We start from the raw sequence: 17,760 nt of genomic DNA, 5'->3' as shown, positions 1-17,760 counted from the left end.
TTTGCCACTAAGAGGTGCGGCCTTACCATCAGCCCCACCAAAACTAAGCACCTGCCTGGGTATTTTGTTCCATTGGAAACTCCACCCCCGCAACTCGCAATTGGTGATGGGGCAGTTATGGAGAGAGTGGAGAGTTTCCCATACCTGGGCAGTGTGCTCATGACCGGCTCCGGTTTGACAGCAGAGGTTTCACTCCGAATCAGTCGAGTGGCATTATATTTTCATCGGTTGCGTAATGCTGTGTGGAAGCTACCTGGTCTGTCACTCCACACAAAGCTTCAGGTCTTCTCAGTCACGGTCATTCCCTCCCTTCTCTATGCTTGTGAAACATGGACCCCCCTAATGGAACAACTTCGCCAGTTAGAAATATTTAGGCTGGCCTGCCTAGGATCCATCCTGGGTTTAACCTGCAGGCTGGATTGTGTGAGGAGCTCACAAATCCTTGACAGATCTGGACAAAGTCCCATCGGTGAGCTCCTCCAGTAAGCAAGGCTGTGTTGGTTGGGTCATGTAGCCCGCATGCCCAGCCACCGCATGCCTAAACAGCTTTTGCTCGCCCGGATAGAGAGGGCTAAACGGGCATGGTACGAGCTAGAGAGGAGATGGAGTCATGTGGCACAATAGGATGTGGAGCTGAGTGGACTTGCCGATGACTGGTATCAGTGGTGTCAAGATCGGCCTCTGTGGAGGAGGCCCGTGATGGACGCTACTGCGCAGTTGGAGGCAGTCGCCCTCCAACAATAAAGTAAGGCAGATGATCGACGCTCACAACAACCAGCGGAGTGCCGGGTGGCTAAAGCACAACAAGTTGGCACAGTAGGGGGCACAGGTGGTGCATCAGCCAGTCATCTCAGTCAGTCGACCCGTGGCACTTTGGTTTGTCCCGAGACCTCCTGCCAGCAGGCGTTCGACACTTCACGTGGCCTCAACGTGCACATAGCCTGGCACAAGCGTCGTGGTGACGTCACCGCCACTTAGTGGCGAATGGCGGTTGTTGTTGGTGATGGTGGTGGTGATGTTGGTGGTGGTGGTAAAAGCACCGTCGCTTGACACTTTGCCTTCCAGGGTGATGAGAAGCATGAGGCCAAGGCTGGCACGAGAGCACGCGTGCCTTCCCTCGTGTCTTCAGTTCGTTTGCCAAACAAACTTTCCGGTGAATCACAAATTAATGTAGGGCCCGTGCGTCACAGGCCACCACGAGGGCGGGCGGGTGGGCGGGCGTGCATAGCGAGGCTCCGTTCGTCCGCAACAGAATCGTTGACCTTGGTTGGGTGGGGGGTTAAAGAGGCTCACTCAGGACGCCGGCGCCTCGGGCATTCCACAAGGAAGAAGCCGCTCGCCCCTCGGGGTCAGGGGGTTCACCGATTTGGAATCCAAATCCCGGCCTAGAATCCACGGCGCTGGGGAGGAGCGTGACAGGCGGCGGGCTGCAGGTGAAACGCGCACGCCGAGCGAAGAATCGTAGCGGAGAGAGAGAGAGAGGGGGGAAGCGTGGCGGGAAGGAGATGACCTCGGGGCGTTTATTGCCGCTCACGTACTTGTGCTTTAGGCAGGCGCTGAGGAGCTGTTCACTGTCGGCTCTGGTGGATTGGCGGGGCGGGGGGGGGCGCCTCAGAGGAGTGCTCTGAGTGTGTGGAACATGAACTCGGACTGCTCACGAATCCCGAGTCGCAGCCGTGTCACTGCACGCGGGGTACCCATCGTAGCCAGCGTCATCACCATCGCGATCGGCCGTTAAAGGTTGAAGGGCAGGATGCAAAGCGCGCACCCCAAACAGCCACCGCAGGTGAAGACTCGAGGACTGGTAGCTAGTCGCAGACAAACGGGCCACACGCTCAGTTCTGTTGAGCTGGTGGTCTGAGTAAGGCTGAGGAGCTGTCATACATGCAATTCGGCATACCCGTGCGCTTTTTGTCAGATCTACCTGAAGCTCTCCGGTGCGTCGTTCTGCTTCGCGTCCGAAGTTCCCACTCCAAGTGCTGGGGGGAGCTTCTTCAGGAGAATCTACGCAGCGACGTTTCTCAAGAACCGGGCTCCCAAGGCTCCGTCGTCACCCCGCTCGGCGCGCGGGCCAAAGTTTCCCTACAAAAACAATCACCGTCTTCTTGAAGTGAGGCAGCGGCGTGCCGCTAAATTTAGCCCAACGGTTGAATATTTTCCATAAAAGTGCGTAATTGTACTGGCACCCGTTTTAAGGGCCCGAGGCCACACCCGAGGCGAAGAATGGTGAAATATAATTTCTAGCAGCGGAAAGAACACGGGCCGTTCTGTCGTATCACGCCAGGCACGGCCACGCCCCCCCACTCTCGGGGCCTCAGCTTAGTTCGCTACTTCACGAGGTGGACTGGGTGCAATTTTTCTTTCTCCGAAACTTAAAACTTGGCTATACGTTCGCAACGTGTGTCCGAGTCCTAAAAAAATAAAAAATAAAAAATGTCAAATCCATGTTGTGGGCGTATTTGGACACGGTAATCGAGGCCACGTATGGAATAACCAAGAAGAAATGAGGGCGCGTTGATTTTCCTTCGTGCAGTGTGAGGTGACGCATCAACTCAGCGGCTCAGCCTTGCGGAGCGAGCCAACAGGCACGTGCCGTGGACCACGGATCGACAAACCAAAATAACAAGAAGAGCCAATTTTTTTGTTAAACCCCCTTAATATTTCAAGAGCCCCAATTCAATGTGACGATGAATAGGGGGCGGCGGTCCTTCATAAACAGCGTCACGAAGCAGCCGCAGGTTGCCACGACGCATTCAGCCCAGCGTAAACAATCTGTCGGGTGAGTTGGAGTTGACGTCTACAAGCCGGGCCGACAGTGCAATGCCCCCCCCCCAACTCACGGCACGGCTTATTTCGGGACACATCCCCGGTGACACAGTCCCATCGTTCCGTGGCTTGTCGGTGCCACAGCGCACTCGTGGCTTCAGCGTGGAGCAGCTGAACGTATATATTGTACGTTGACTTTCTTTCGCAGCTTACGTAGCCAACCGTGCTAATCGGAACGGCCACACCCCAGGCCTGATAGGGGGACGCGAGAGCTCTTTGCAGCAGTCAATGAGGGCTAACAGTGCGTACACTGTGCTCTGCAATGCGTCACGGGGCCCGTGACAGCGCTTGTGCTGGTGTCAGGGAGACTGATCACGCAAGGCCTGTCTTGTGCGCTCTCTCCACATGGTCAGGAGAGAGAGAGAGAGGGGGGAGACTCACAGAGGGGAAGAAGGGGGGGGGGGGGTATGAGAGAGGGGGCCACATGAGCTGCCTGCTATCTCCACGAGGAACGAGTGAGAGAGAGAACAGCGAGATGTGATTGTGAGAGCGAGCGAGCGGGAATGAATGGGCGGGGAGAGGGACAGTGAGAGATACGGCGAGTGAGAGGGGAGAGGGAGAATGAGAGAGGTCATGGGCAAGAGTAAAACAATTGGTACCCAAGGTAACGCAATGTTAATAGTACTGATTTATTTACGTGGCCAATAACGATGCATTGTTCCATTGTAACCGTTACATTTATTCCACCTCAGGTAGTACCGACAATGACTCATGGACTAAGACAGTGAGTGAGAGGAGTGATAGAGAGAGAGAGTGTAGCGTGAGAGGGGAGTGGGAGAGTGAGAGAGATGGGGGTGGGGGAGTGAGAGGAGATTGTGGAGAGAAACCGCACGAACCACTCCTGCGGGCTCCTCAGCGCAGCAAGGCCGCGGGGTGGAAGGTGATGGGGCGAGTTGGGGGGGGAGATTCTGCACTCGTCATTCGCTCTGCTCAATTTGTATCAATCTCCACCGCATCCCAAACCGCCCCCCTCCCTCCCCCGGCGACGGTTAAGACGCGCGCGCTGGGGAGCGCGAATGTGAGAGGATGCTGCTCGCTGCGCCATCAATCCTCGCGTAATCGCCGCGGAGCAGAGGCTGAGCCCACGATATGGGGGCGCCCCGCGTCGCACCGCGGCACGATCTGGCCCCAGGTGCTGCCCGAAATGAAACGCGCACGCGGAGCTCACACGCGGGGGACGGGGGGGGGTAGGAGGCGGCACCGGCAGGCGAGCACGCGCGGAGTGTGATGCCGCGCGCAACCGGTCTCCCCGATCCGTGCCAGATTCCGACTCCCAACCGCTGCCGTCCCATCGCGGGGAAGGGGACAGCGCGAGCGACGAGCGCACGAATCTGCACTCGTGGACGCGCCCTGGCACGGGCCCAGTGAGCGTCGAGATGACGGACGAATGGGCGTTCGTCTTCCGAGCGACGGGCGTCGGGGTGTTTCGCGTTGGCATTCAATAGGACGCGACGTTGAGGGCAGTCGAGGCCGGAAGCAGCCCCCCGTGCAGGCGAGGCCCCCACCCCTACGTCGCGATGCGGATCTCACGCCACGCGGCATGGGTCCGTTTGTTCGACATTGGGCTCCTGCCCCCCCTCCCTCCCCCCGGCCGTGCATTCTTCAGGCAGAGCTCGGGGCAAACAACCGCAGCCGAGACACCTGCGAGCATCCCGCAGCCACCCACCCACCCAGCTCGCCGAACGCGTCCGAACACCCGCGCCAAGCACGAGAATCGGCGCGCAGAGGCAGCCCCCCCCCCAACCCCCCCCCCCTCCCCCGAGGAGCCAATCACGTTGCGGCACTATCTCGAAACGTCAACAACTTTGATGAAGCAGACAAAATAGGTGCCGAGTCCAATAAAAGTACAATCGGGCGGGGAGGAGGGGATGGGACCCGCATTTAGCTTTGTGCGAGTGGGCGACGCTTCGCTTGCGTTGCTGCTGCTGCTGCTGCCAGCGGTGGTGGCGGCAGCGGCGGAATGCCGCTGCGCGTTATCGAGTGGCACCATCGAGACCAGCGCCCTGCCTCCGACACTCAGCCACGCGGTTCCCACCAAACCGCTGCCGCCAACGCGGCACGAAAACACGGCGAGCGCCGCGCGCCCCACGCGCTTTTGAAGTCCATGCGGGGGGGGGCATGCGGGGGGGGGGGGCGTACGGGGGGGGCATGCGGGGGGGGCAATGCGGGGGGGGGGCGTACGGGGGGGCGTGCGGAGATCGGTGGCGTGCGGGGGGGGGGGCGCTCCCAGGCTCCGCTTGGCGCTGATAAGGAGCGTAGGGAACGCAATGAGTAAAGATGTAAGAAGGAGGCGCGCTCTGATCGCCGTGCGAGCTGCAACCCTAGACAGCTCCCCCACCAGCCCGCCCGCCTGCTCCCCACCCACGCCGCTACACAAACAGGTCCGCTGTGCTCTCACGACGAGACGCGGGGAGCACATTGCCGCGCGCGAGCCCCGCACACTGTACATCCATCCCCGTAGCCACGTGTTCCCCGGGACCCCTCGGCGGCTCCCTTTGTTTTGCGCGCAGCTTTTTAATGATATCCGCCAAGTAAAGTCCATTGTGCCTGCGAACGGAGCGAGGACTTTAAACAACCCAAACAAAAAATATCGCAAGACAAAACCACAATAGCAAAGGGGGGCAGGCGGGGGGGGAGGAGACACCTTTATTACCGCCGATTCTTCTGTTACTGTTGAACACAAACAAATCGTGTTTATATACCGCTTGTTCAAGACTGTTGAGAGTACCCTCTGTTGCACTGGGCGGACGGGAGGGGCTTGTTTTTGCTGGCGCCCCTGGGAATCATCATCAGCCACTCACGCCATCACCGTCATCATCAGCCACTCACGCCATCACCGTCGTTATTGTCAGCGGTGGCGCTTCCCTCCACGTTGTGCCCGCCGGTCAGGGCGGCAGACTCGGGGGAGAAGCCCACGTCTCAACTCGGTAGCCGGGCGCGAGGGCGCGCCCGTCCGTGATCCAGAGCTTTGGGTATCAAGCGCTTAGTGGATCAAGCGCAGTCGTGTGACACTCCCAACCCCGCTGGGCTGTGAAGTCGCCAAGAGGTGGAGTGTACATTCAGTGGAATCGTGACCACCAATCCGCGTGGTGCATTCAGTGTCATCCTTTGATATGCGTGGTTGAAATCGTTGCCATATCCTCGTGCAGGGACCTCCAGAGAGCGAGTCTCGGGACCCGGTGTGGCTAAGTAAATATCATCATCCTGCGTGTGAGTGACCATCAACGATGACATCTATACAAACCGTTGCTTATAATGCCACACGAAAGAATACGAATCGGTGGGTGCTGTGGCAACTCCAGAAACGGACGCCTGCCTGAGCCCACATGTCGGTCAGCCGTGGTCGAGACCAAACCCCAATAATCTCCCCTTTGACAGCAAAGCCGCGAACCCTCAGCCTCCTGCAATTCGCGGATTATAGCGACGGCGAGGTCACAACCCCCCCACCACCACCTCGATGCGAGTCACTGAAAGACTCCTTGAAAAGCGTTCCCCATCCCACTCCTCACTCGCTCTCTGTCTGGGGACGCGGCCCCCGCTCGCGAGCCCGCTGGGTCGACGCCGCCCTTGAGCAAGGAGCACGTGGCGACGTGCTCCGAGCCATGTCCATCACTCGGCAAGCGTCCACACGCGCACGCACGCACAGAACAACCCTGCAGGAAGAGTCGCCGCGCAGGTTTGTTTTACAAGCGTCGGGGACAAAGATCAATTGGATGTGCACGACACGCCGCACCCGTTGCCCTTAAATGGAAGAAGAAGAAAAAGAAGAAGCGTGCGCTTTTTGGAACTTTTTGGACAACGGCTGTCGTGTGCGTAGCACGAAGAAGAGTCTTGGTCCGAGATGTTGCCTATTGGGTAATTGTTATCGTTTGCCTCTCTCAGTATGTTTAGTGGCGTTGACGAACCCGTTGGGGTTTGTGCTGTTTGTGTTGTTGCACCCCCCTCTCCCTGCGAGCGCACGCGACACGGTCATCGCACGTGGTTTCACCTTGTTGGGCAAAGTGCTGTGAACAAGCCCCTATTAAGGCTGGCACGGTACACGGATGTGGTCAGCAATACACCGAACCGCCTTATTTGCCCCCACGGTGATGTTCAATGTACTCATACCGGAATGGGGGCAGGTCCAAATCAAGTTCAGGTATCACTCGCTGCTGATCGTAGCCGCGGTGGGGAATCGAACGGAGGTCATCGGGATCGAAACGCGGTGCGCAAACCCGCTGCGCCTTCACTCAGTACAGCTTTGGACCACAAAGACAAAGATCCCCCGTATAGCCTTATCCATACTGTTGGGGCAAGTGCTGTTCGCGAGCACCACCTATGAAGGCCAGAACAGCACACGAGGCAGTGGGTGGCCAGCACCACGCCCGGCCACCTTTGTCTCCCCAGTGGCGATGTTTTTTACACACCACACCAGTTACTCATTTCAGGATAAGTCGACCTAGGGGAGGCCCAGGACCGGTTCAGATAATCGTCACTGATGTTGGCCAGTGAGCGGGAATCTAACTTGGGTCGCCGGATACGTAGCGCGGCGCGCTAACCGCTACACCACCGCTCCCCCCACAGGCTACACACGCAGGCAGGTGCCAGGAGTCGCATGCAGGTGTCCACGACAGCGGGCGCGTGCAGTCCCCGAGTGGCCCCTTCTACCCGTACCACCACGGCGACGAGCAGCCAAGCTTCACGCAGACCACGTGGTCCACAAACACCAGAGCAGCTGATCTCACGCGTCAGTACCACCCAAGATGGCACCACCTAGAGCGAGTTCCAATTGTTTTTCCACCAACAGTGAAGCACCGTTTGACGTTGGTGGGCTATCATATAAACGTCCTTTTATTGGCCACTTAAATAAATAAAGTATTGCAATCTTCGGCGGTAACCAATTTCTGCTCTGGATCATGAACGAGACTAGGACGAAAGCCGGGTTCCCAAATGAACCTCACAGCCGCATTCGCCGTTCAGGGTCTCGCTAAAAGCCGGCAGCCACCGCAGCCTCGCTCGTTCGCTCACTCGCTCACTCACACCGCACAAACGCATTATTTATTCACTAGTAGCGCACAGTGTAATCGCAAATGTGCCTTTGCGGGACCATTAAACGTCTGCTTAGAGATGTATCGATTTGACTGGATCATCCCGCGACTTTAAAGAAGCAGGGGCGATCTCGCGCACGTGCCGCGCAAAATCGCACGAGCTTTTGTAAACACATTCAACCTCGCTGACCCTCGTCCCGCAGAGAGAGGCGTGGAGGTTCACAAGGACCGACCCGGCCCGGCCTCGCCCTGCGTAATGGTGAAGACGCGGGTGATGCTTACACTGCCAAGCACAGAGCTTTGTAGGGGCGATCATCACGGGCACAGCTACGCACCCCGCCCGCTTTGGGACTTTCTGCTCGGGAGACGGCAGGACAGCAGCGAGCGTGCTGGTAATAGGCTGCGACGTCACCTTTCCCCTATTTAATACCGAAACGCGACGACTTGTTCGCAATTCTGGCAAGTTGTCTGATGAAGCTGGTTGTAATCTAAAGCGAAACGTCGTACTCAAATTGTAAATGTTGTGGGTGTACTCTCTAACACACCGGTGTGCTGAAGTAGTAACTAATTGCCACGTTTTATTTACGTGACGAACCTCACTAATTGGCTGCGTCGGGTGGTGGCGGGGTTAACGACACACATATATTTACGCGATCTAACCCAACAACAATCCTCTATTGTGAATGAAGATACAAACCCCAACACAGAACGGCGCCCAGGCCGAGAGTCAACTCCATGCGCTTTTTTTGTTTGGCTTTGAGACAGAAGCGTTACCACGCGGCACCCCTGCCGCTCCATTGAATTACTGTACCGCGGAGCTTCGCTTTGGCCAAAGCGCAAGGAATGCGCCCCATCTCGTGTCCAATCTCGCCAGATCTGACAATCTAAGCAGCCTTGAGCCCGGGTGGCGGCACGTGACCAGCACGCACACAGGGTCGCCACAGGCTGCGATAGATCGGTGGGCGAGCGGGCGAGGGCAGTGAGGAAAACTCCACGGTTGTACGACTCGATGCGCGAAAAGACGCTCCCCGGTCAGAACGAGGCCGCTCTTGAGAGCCGACGTGGTGAAGCGTGCTCAGAAAACCCCGCCCGCTCAGCCCGCACGGCGTGTGAGAAAAGCCGTCATCCAGCAGTGGAGTGACTAAGACGGGACTGCACGTGTTCCAGGCGTGGCTTGCCCTGCTCGGACCCGGCTCTACCGACCCGTCAAGTTGCTCTCAAATGGACCGTGCGTTAATGTGGATATCGAATGAGTCAATCGCAATGATATTATTGGTTCTTTCGGTAGTCACGTAGAAGGAAAATAATAAAATAATAAAAATATGAAACAATAAAAAATTCTCACGACGTTTCGACTGCAACACAAGCAATCATCATCATCACTTTTTGTATTGTTTTATATTTTTATTATTTTGTTATTTCCCTTCTACGTCACTTTACCGAAAGAACCAAGAATACGAATCCCTGCAGTCACGAAAGCTTTAAATCAAAATTTAATCACAATTATGTTATTTGCGATGCAACAAAATTAACTCTTGACGTACGTCAGGATGGTTTCCTGTAAATTGAACTCTGGCTATCTGCGAGATTAATTCAGTCAAATATATCCGTCAGCGGGGTTTTAGTTTCACGGCAGGTCTCATACTGACGACGAGCTGACGGGGTTTGTGACGGAGCGCTGCGGCATCGCCCGGCACGTATCCCGCTGCGGTCTGGGGTCACGCCGCGCCTGCCACAACGCTAAGGTCACACCGTCACTGTCCCACCACTCGTTCACCACGGCACTTGTGACGACATCACATTCATCCCTCTCGTTCAGACCGAAGCGAGGTGGATTTCTGCACATCTCTGGCTGTCGCCTGATGATGCTAACTGCAATTACTGGCGAAACGTCGTACTCGAATTGGAAATGTTGTGGGTTTACTCTCCAACACACCGGTGTGCTGTGCTAGTAACAAATTGACATGTTCTGTTTACGTGACAAACCTTACTAATTGACTGTGTCGTGTGGTGGCAGGTTTAACGACACATTTATATCCACGCAATCTAACCCAACCACCTCTATTGTGCATAATATTGGTCGCGAAAAACTGCTACGTGTCCAACTGAGCAGCAGAATTGACTGTCAACCTCCCCGTGCCCCACCTTGTATGTATGTTGAACTTCTTTCGCACCGTACGTAGCCAACCGTGCTAATAGGAGTTGCCGGGGGAAAGGAGAACAAACTAAACACTGAAAGCAGTCACTAAAGAATGTTGTTTCTCAGTCTAGATTTCGAAGTGCAGAGCTCCCAGTGGTTTCATAATAACACGATAACTTCCACACGAGCTCACGTCTGGAGCCCCGTGACCCGCGCCTCGCCGCCGGTCAGTCACACGAGAACAGAGGTTGGCAACCATTAATGCCAGACAGGGTGGAACCTATTCTTATTCATACTCTTTGGTTATTTCGGTAAAGTCACGTAGGTATAAAATAAATCACGAAGTTTCTGACGCAACACAAGCGTCCGTCATCAGGTGAGAAAGCATGATCTGCTGCTGAGGCAGATTCTATTCTTATTTGTCATCGTTATGGATACCGGCAAAAAGGTCCCGTAGATATAACTGCTGAAAGCCAGCTATGGATACTTTCATACGTGCATTGCCTTTGTGCTGTTCGCCTTTTGGCGTTCTCTGGTCTAACACTGGTGAGACGAGGCCCTCTCTGGTGTAGGCCAGTCAGTTTCAAAGACAATGCATTTATTAATCAGGGCATGTTTGTTTGCATGTTCACCACAAGTACGTGTGGTTAATGCAGACTTGATGCCTTGCAAAAGGCATCTGTGTGGTATTTGGATATTTTAACACCTGTTTCGTTGCCAGAAAGAGTAAAACCTCTTTTTATTTGTCATCATAACGAGAATATATATTTTTCCGAATTCGGTATTTTAAAAAACCTCAATACTTCCAGAGCCTCAATGCACGTGAATAACGTCACGAATCAGTCCTTTAAAGAGCCACGTGCATGCGGCTCCTCGGCCGCAGGATGCCGACCCCTGCGACGAAGACGACGTTGATGTTGGATAGGAGGGCATCGCCTCTCAAGCCCCCCCGGGGGTTTTAGTCTCCCGCCTCGGCCGTAGGTCCCCCCCGCCGCGTCTGGGGTGTGGTGCCACGTGAGGCCAAGCCCGGAGTGTTGAGGCCTCGTCGCAGTGGGGCCGCGGGACGACCCCCTGCGTTGCGTAATCTCCCGAGGCATCGAGCGCGACTTCACCGGGCCGTACATAATCAGGCATGCGCGGACACACTGTTCCACCCGAGTGAATGCGAGCTCTGTCAAACCGTTACCAAACTCGACAGAGTCCAGCGTCTCAAGAGTAACACAATCGCATCGACTTAAAGCTTTGTCCAGCTTCCGTTGCGCGAGCACGACTTTGTGCGTTTTGTTTTAAAGGATGCAGGTGAGCCACCGATTTGCATCAAGATTCCCACAGGTGTACAACGCGTCCGACATCAACATCCCAATTAAAGGTCAAAAAACACCCACACAGAGGTTGCGGGCCAAGTCTCTGCATACACCCCCCCGCCCCGCCCCAGTTCGACCATCAGCACAGACACTCAGCGATCGTGCATCTGAAGTGACGGAGGAAGGAAACGTCGCCGTTCCGTACACGGGTGACCCGCTGACCCATCAATGTTTACTCGCGCTGGCAGCCGGCTGTGGGCAGTGGCATTCTTCAGTGCGTGGTGCCAGCGGCCCTGCCGCCACATGTCACACATTCTGGCAAACAGCCACAATTTCACTTGACTTTGAGACTGACTGCGCCAATGACAACTGCCCTCCTGTAAGCCCTAAATATTGGAGCCGGCCACTTGTCCTCCAGCCAAACCACCATTTCGTCAATGCCAGGGTCGACAGCCTTAGCCAATTCAAACACGATCCGATCGCAAGACTGGCAAGGAGTCGCTTCACTTATGCCAGCAGCACCTGCTGGCTCACATGGGCACCCGGAGAGCGACGCCGCCTCTGTGGGTGTCCACGGCGCTCCGGCGCGCTTTTGTATTGCCCCACGGGGTCGCTCGCCACTGCAGCGCCGTTCGCTCCCAAGCGCTGAAGAAGCTCTCGGCAGTCGTGGACTTGGGCGCGGCATCGCCGCCGCTCGACAGCAAATCGTCACGATGGGGCCAGCGGCAACTGTTGACGGCAGCCCGCGGTAGCGCGTTCGCCCCCTTGTTGCAGGGGTTTCGCGGTTCGAATACGGCACTGCCCTGGTTAACACTGCGGTGGGTGTATTAACCGTAGTAATAATACTATAACGCACCGTCTGCCTAACGGTGAACGCTAAAGATCACGTGATGTCATTCACAAGAGTCGGGTCGGCGCCATGGTCCGCATTTGCCTATATTAGAAAATTGTCACCGCAAATTACTCAATCGGGGGATTCACACCAGGAACCATCGGCCACCTACTGCGAAAACTTGGCAGGACCCTCCTGAAAAAAAGTCGTGAGACTCGGTGAGGTTTTCGTGGGTAAACAAAGCTGAAAAAAATGAAACAACTATCTAAATAACAATATCATATGCCTTGGAGGATGGGGGCGTGGGAGGGTGTAGAATCACACGCGCGTCCCACCAGCCCCCGAACTCGCAACTCGTAAAAGAGTCGCTGTCGGTGCACGGAGCTGCAGCTGCAGATGCGATTCCACGCCGCGATGAATGGAGCGCCTCGGTGACGAGACGTTACCTCTATCGCTGCTATAAATTCCCACGTGACGATCAGCCACTTCGTTGAGCTGAACGTTTGTGGCGAGGTCGCTTCTGATAAAGAGCCTGCCGTGGCTCAGTGGTAAGATAATACAAATTTTAGTTTCTAGTTGAGAATGAGCTGGAGGCTGGCCGCGATGCGTTTCGAGCGATAGAGGCCCCAGTGGAGTTTAATGAGGCACCCCCCCAGGCATTGTGTTTGCACGGGGAACCAAGTAACGAGCGATGTCTGACTGTTGACACCGTCCGTGTTAAGTGGCCCCTGACTAATTAGCGTAGGCGTGTCTCGGTCCTGCGGGTTTGCTTTGAACACGTGGACAAATCAAACGCAACGAAAGCTGAAAGAGTGTTTTGTGAGTGTGTGTGTGCGGGGTGTGTGCAGAGCGGCGTGAAAGAGATGCGTGCTCGCAAACGACGCGGAGAGAGTGGAAGAGGAGGGCAAGGGTCAGGGGACAAAGCACAAAGCTTGGTCGTCGCATCACCACAGAGCAGGGATGGAATGATGTGTGTATGTGTGTGTGTCGAACTTCTTTCGCACCGTACGTCCACAACCGTGCTAATCGGAGGTGCGGGGGAAAGGACAACAAACTAAACACGAAAGGCATTTCTTGAAGAAATTAGTTTTCAATCTAGATGATTTAAAAGTGCATAGCTCCAGTGGCTTCCTAATATGAAAGGAAGAGCGTTCCAGACGGCCGCAGAGGCGGATATGATGGACACGGGCTCATGCGCTGGAGTCGGCTGGATTGTGGCTTCGCAGAGCTGTGTAGGCTGGCCATAGCTCGGGGAAGATATTCATCCAGCAGTGGACGAGACCGTGGCTCACAGTGAGTACACTGAACATGAAAGTCATACGGATTCTCGACGGTGGCCTTCCAGTGTACGGCGGTCGCGGGGACTTTCGACCATAGGGGCCATCCATTGAGTACGTACGCAACAATCTGTCAAAACTTGACCCCTTCCCCCTTCCTGTACACACGCGTACTTTTTACACACACCCCCCCACCGAATCCTATAAAACGGCCGATATTTAATCCACGCAGAAACCATCAAGGATGAATAATATTAACGTGTTTAAGTAAACAGATAGTCCACCGCCGGACTATCTAACTCATTTGAAGGCCAATGTAGACAAATTATTATCGAGGCTTCACCGCCCCCCCCCCGTTCCCTATGCTTACGCACATTGTCAGTAGACACCCCATATGCAAGCGTACGAATTTGGGTTAACCCCCCCCCCTCCCCTCCATGCGTACGGACTCAATGGATGGCCCCATACTTCAGTCAGCTGGTGAGTGCGGGTTGGGGCGGGGTGCGAGGGGTGTCACTCAGTCTCTCTCCTCGCCCCCGTGCACTGGCATCGACTGTCCTTGCACGTCAAAAAAACAATCAACAACCTCTCACTGCCTCTTAAACCCCCACGTGTTTATTCTCCATTGACCACCCTCACTTCTCCCCTCGCTGTCCTCCCCACTCGTGCTGACGCCGCTTTCCCTGTCCCCAACTCCGCATGTTCACCGCCACCATCAATCCACTCGTGTCATTTTACATCAACCGCTATTCCACGCACCGTCACCAGCACCACCACCACCAACCACTTCATTTCACGTGGGTGGCCAGAACCACGCCCGGCCGCCTTTGTCTCTCTAGTGGCGATGTTTACTACACACCGCACCAGGTACTCATTTGAGGCTGAGTCGACCTAGGAGAAGTCCAGGTAATCGTCACTGAAAGTTGGCGGTGAGCGGGCATCGCCGGGTTCGTAGCGCAACGCGCTAACCGTGACGTTACAGCTCCAAAGACAAAGATCCCCCGTATAGCCTGTAACAGACTGTTGGGGCAGGTGCTGTTAGCGAGCACCTATGAAGGCCGGCACGGCAAACGAGGGGGTGGGTGGCCAACACCATGCCCGGCCGTCTTTGTTTCCCTAGTGGCGATCTTTACACACGGCACCAGGTACTCAATTGAAGCTGAGTCGAGCTAGGGGAGGTCCATGCCCGCTTCAGATAATCGTCACCGGTGTTGGCCGTGAGCTGGAATCGAACCCGGGTCGCCAGGTTCGTTGCGAAACGCGCAAACCGCTACACCACCGCTCCCCACACCTGTACACACACACACGCGCGCGCGAACCTGTACACACACACACGCGCGCGCGCACACCTGTACACGCCACGAACTCTCACGTCTGCGCACCTGCACGGCTCTGCATACCACGCTCTATCACGCCTGTGCCAACCTCACCTGCGAGCGAGACGACGAGAAACGCCACGCACGTGTTCACCAGCAGCTGCGCGGCCATCGTCGCAGTCGGTGCAGCGCGCAGAAGTTCTCTCCCTGCGGAATTTATCCCGGGTGGAAAGTGAGCCCCGGTTTAGCAGGAGCCTCGGCGCGACGTTCGCGTTGGTCCGTTCGCTGCCGACTGCGCGCAGCTTCACCACCGCGAGGGAGCGCGCGAGCGAGGGATGGCACAGTGGTAGTCGAAGGGGAGGGAGGGAGAGAGAGAGCGAGGGAGGAGATGAAGGGGTTGGGGTGGGAGAAAACTGAATAGAGGGAGGGGGAAGGGTGGTAGGGATGTAATGGAGTTTGGGGGGAGGGGGGCGAGGAGCGGCATGGGGAGGGGGAGGGATGGAGCCGCTCGAACCGAAATTTACACATTTGGCGAAGTGGCGCAGCGGGCCCCTCCCTCCCACCTCTGATCCCCACTTAGGGGGCACTACCCGATGCATTTAGGGGGGAGGGAGGGAGGGAGGGGCAGACACTCATTACCACAGCCTCAGTGGGGGTGAGGCTGACGGGGCCTCCTCGTACGATGGCCATCGCCCGATCAGCAGCTGCAGGACCTGGCTGCGATGCCATCGGCGGCAAGGACCACGTGACTTCTTCGGCTTGAACTTGAGTGCCTGCCCAGCACACGACGTAGGGGGGGCAGGGGGTGCGAGGGGGCAGTCATTGAGGGGCACGGGATTTCGGGTGCCCCCCCCCCCATAGAATCGCGACTCGAGCTCAGGTCCTGAAGTGGCGTGGAGGTGACATCTGCGACCGCACACGATCCTGATCCCTCTGTGGGTCAGCCCCCCCCTCCTCCAACCCTTAAGCCAAACACAAGACCTTGGCCATTGTCCATTGTCCCGCGTTCAGTCAGGAGTGGCTGGATGGAGGAAGTCCGGATCCTGTGGCTCTGGGGCGCACCGAGGTAGCGCAACACACGCCAGTCGTGACACAGACAGACAGTCGCACAGACAGTCAGACAGTCGGTCACATATTCTAGATTTGAAGCTTTCGTGACTGCAAGGATTCATACTCTTAGTTCTTTCGGTAAAGTCACGTAAGTAAAATTAATAAAAATAAAACAATAATTGATTAATATTACCTACCTGACGTTACCGAAAGAACTAAGAGTATAGTCGGTCACATAGACAGACAGTTATGAAAACAATCACGGCGACATGAAAGACCGGCTGGGATCGGACCGGCCCAGCGACATTTCTAGGCGGTGAGTGAGAGGCGGGGGGGGCGAGACAAAATGTAGTGGTGAGAACGAGCCGACGGAGCCACGACGCACACAAAGATGCCCCCTGTAGCCTGAACAGGCTGTTGGGGCAAGAGCTGTTGGCGAGTACCTATGAAGGACTGCACGGCGCACCTATGGGGGAGTGGTGTGGCCAACACAACGGCCGGCCGCCTTTGTCTCCCTCGTGCTGATCTTCAACACACCGCCAACGTACTCGTTAAGGCTGAGTCGACCTAGGGGAGGACCAGGAGCGGTTCGAATATGACTCGCCAAGAGCATGATAGCGACGGACATAATGACAACAGTTGCTATTCGCCGTGGCGGCAACGTGACCACAGTGCTGTGCCAGGTTAGGTGCTCTTTGAGGCCACGTAAAGTGTCGAAGGCTCTCTGGCAGGAGGTCACGGGACACACCCAGGCACGTGCCCCCCCCCCAATGATCATTGGGGTTTATTAGTAATAAAGCGGCATTTTGCGACCCCCACTGCCACTGTGTAGCATATTATTACGTGCCAGGGACTCTATGAGATGATAGGACAATAGTCTGAGATCCATAATTGGCAATAAGTAACGGCAAGGCAGTTATAAGCGACTCAGAATTGTGCGCAGTTGCGTACAACGACTTCCCTGAAGGCATTCACCTTCAGCGAGCACGATGCCGATCACACAACGCGGTTCGAATTCAACCCTCGATCGATGGCTGCGCCATCGCCGCACACGCGTCGAATAAAAAGCAAGGGACAAGTCCTTACTTACTAACAACTCCTCTATCATTTTTCATTGCTGGAGGGGTTGCCCCCCCCCCCCCCACCTGAAAAACCTGGCTCCGCCATTGCCCAGGTGCCATGGGTTTACTGACCGAGATCGCTGGCAGATGTACCACCTGTGCTCCCATCTGTGCCAACTTTCTGCGTTTTACCCCCCCCCCCCCGGCGCTCTGCCCGTTGCGAGCGTTGCTCATCTGCCCTCCGCTGTTGTTAAAGGGCGATCTTGACACCGCTAGTATCGTACCAGCCAACGGCAAGTCCACCCAGCTCAACATTCTCCCGTACCACATCGTTCCATTTCTTCTCGAGCCCGTGCCGCGCACGCTTAGCCCCCTCTATCCGACCAAACAGAAGCCGCTTGGCCATGCGGTGGCTGGGCATGCGCCCTACATGATCGAGCCAACGCAGCTTTTGCCTGCCGGAGGAAATCACCGATTGGACTGTGTCCAGATATTTGAATGATATGTGAGCTGACGCAATCCAGCCTGGTTAAACCAAGGATGGATCGTAGCGGAGGCGAGCCTCAATGTTTCAAACCGACGCAGATGTGCCTTTAGAGTCGTCCACGTTTCGCGAGCATAGAATATGTATTTATACTGGAGGAATCCGATGAGCTATAAAGCTCTTTTTCACACATGTCCAGTTGTGCTAGGACAGAACGTTACAACAAACAATAACAAAAACACGATAGGAGTGAAAAGTATAGCAAAAGTAAACACATCAGAAAAACAACTATCTTTATTTCATCCGATGAAGACCACTGACATCGTCTCTTTTTTTGCAGAAGTGATCCGGTGACCAAGGAGAGCTCCACGAAATTGGGTAAAAAAGTGGACATTTACATCAGCCAGATAAAGATAAGGCAAAGATCCCCCGTATAGCATTAA

The 17,760-nt window shown here is 55.7% G+C and overlaps 1 protein-coding gene across 1 annotated transcript in view; it reads right to left on the bottom strand.

Moving 5' to 3' along the window:
* LOC144729215 (basal cell adhesion molecule-like) overlaps window positions 1-15,128 on the bottom strand; it is a 68,171-nt gene extending 53,043 nt beyond the window's left edge. The window contains exon 1 of the mRNA XM_078609288.1: window positions 14,837-15,128. Within this exon, the coding sequence (XP_078465414.1) occupies window positions 14,837-14,894 (58 nt within the window). The 5' untranslated portion in view covers window positions 14,895-15,128. The remainder of the gene's footprint in view (window positions 1-14,836) is intronic.
* Window positions 15,129-17,760: the final 2,632 nt, after the last annotated feature.

The sequence above is a fragment of the Lampetra planeri genome, chromosome 31, assembly GCF_965212315.1.
Source record: "Lampetra planeri chromosome 31, kcLamPlan1.2.h2, whole genome shotgun sequence".
Classification (NCBI taxonomy): Eukaryota; Metazoa; Chordata; class Hyperoartia; order Petromyzontiformes; family Petromyzontidae; genus Lampetra; species Lampetra planeri.
The sequence above is the reverse complement of the archived record's forward strand: the minus strand, read 5'-3'. Positions and strand labels throughout refer to the sequence as shown.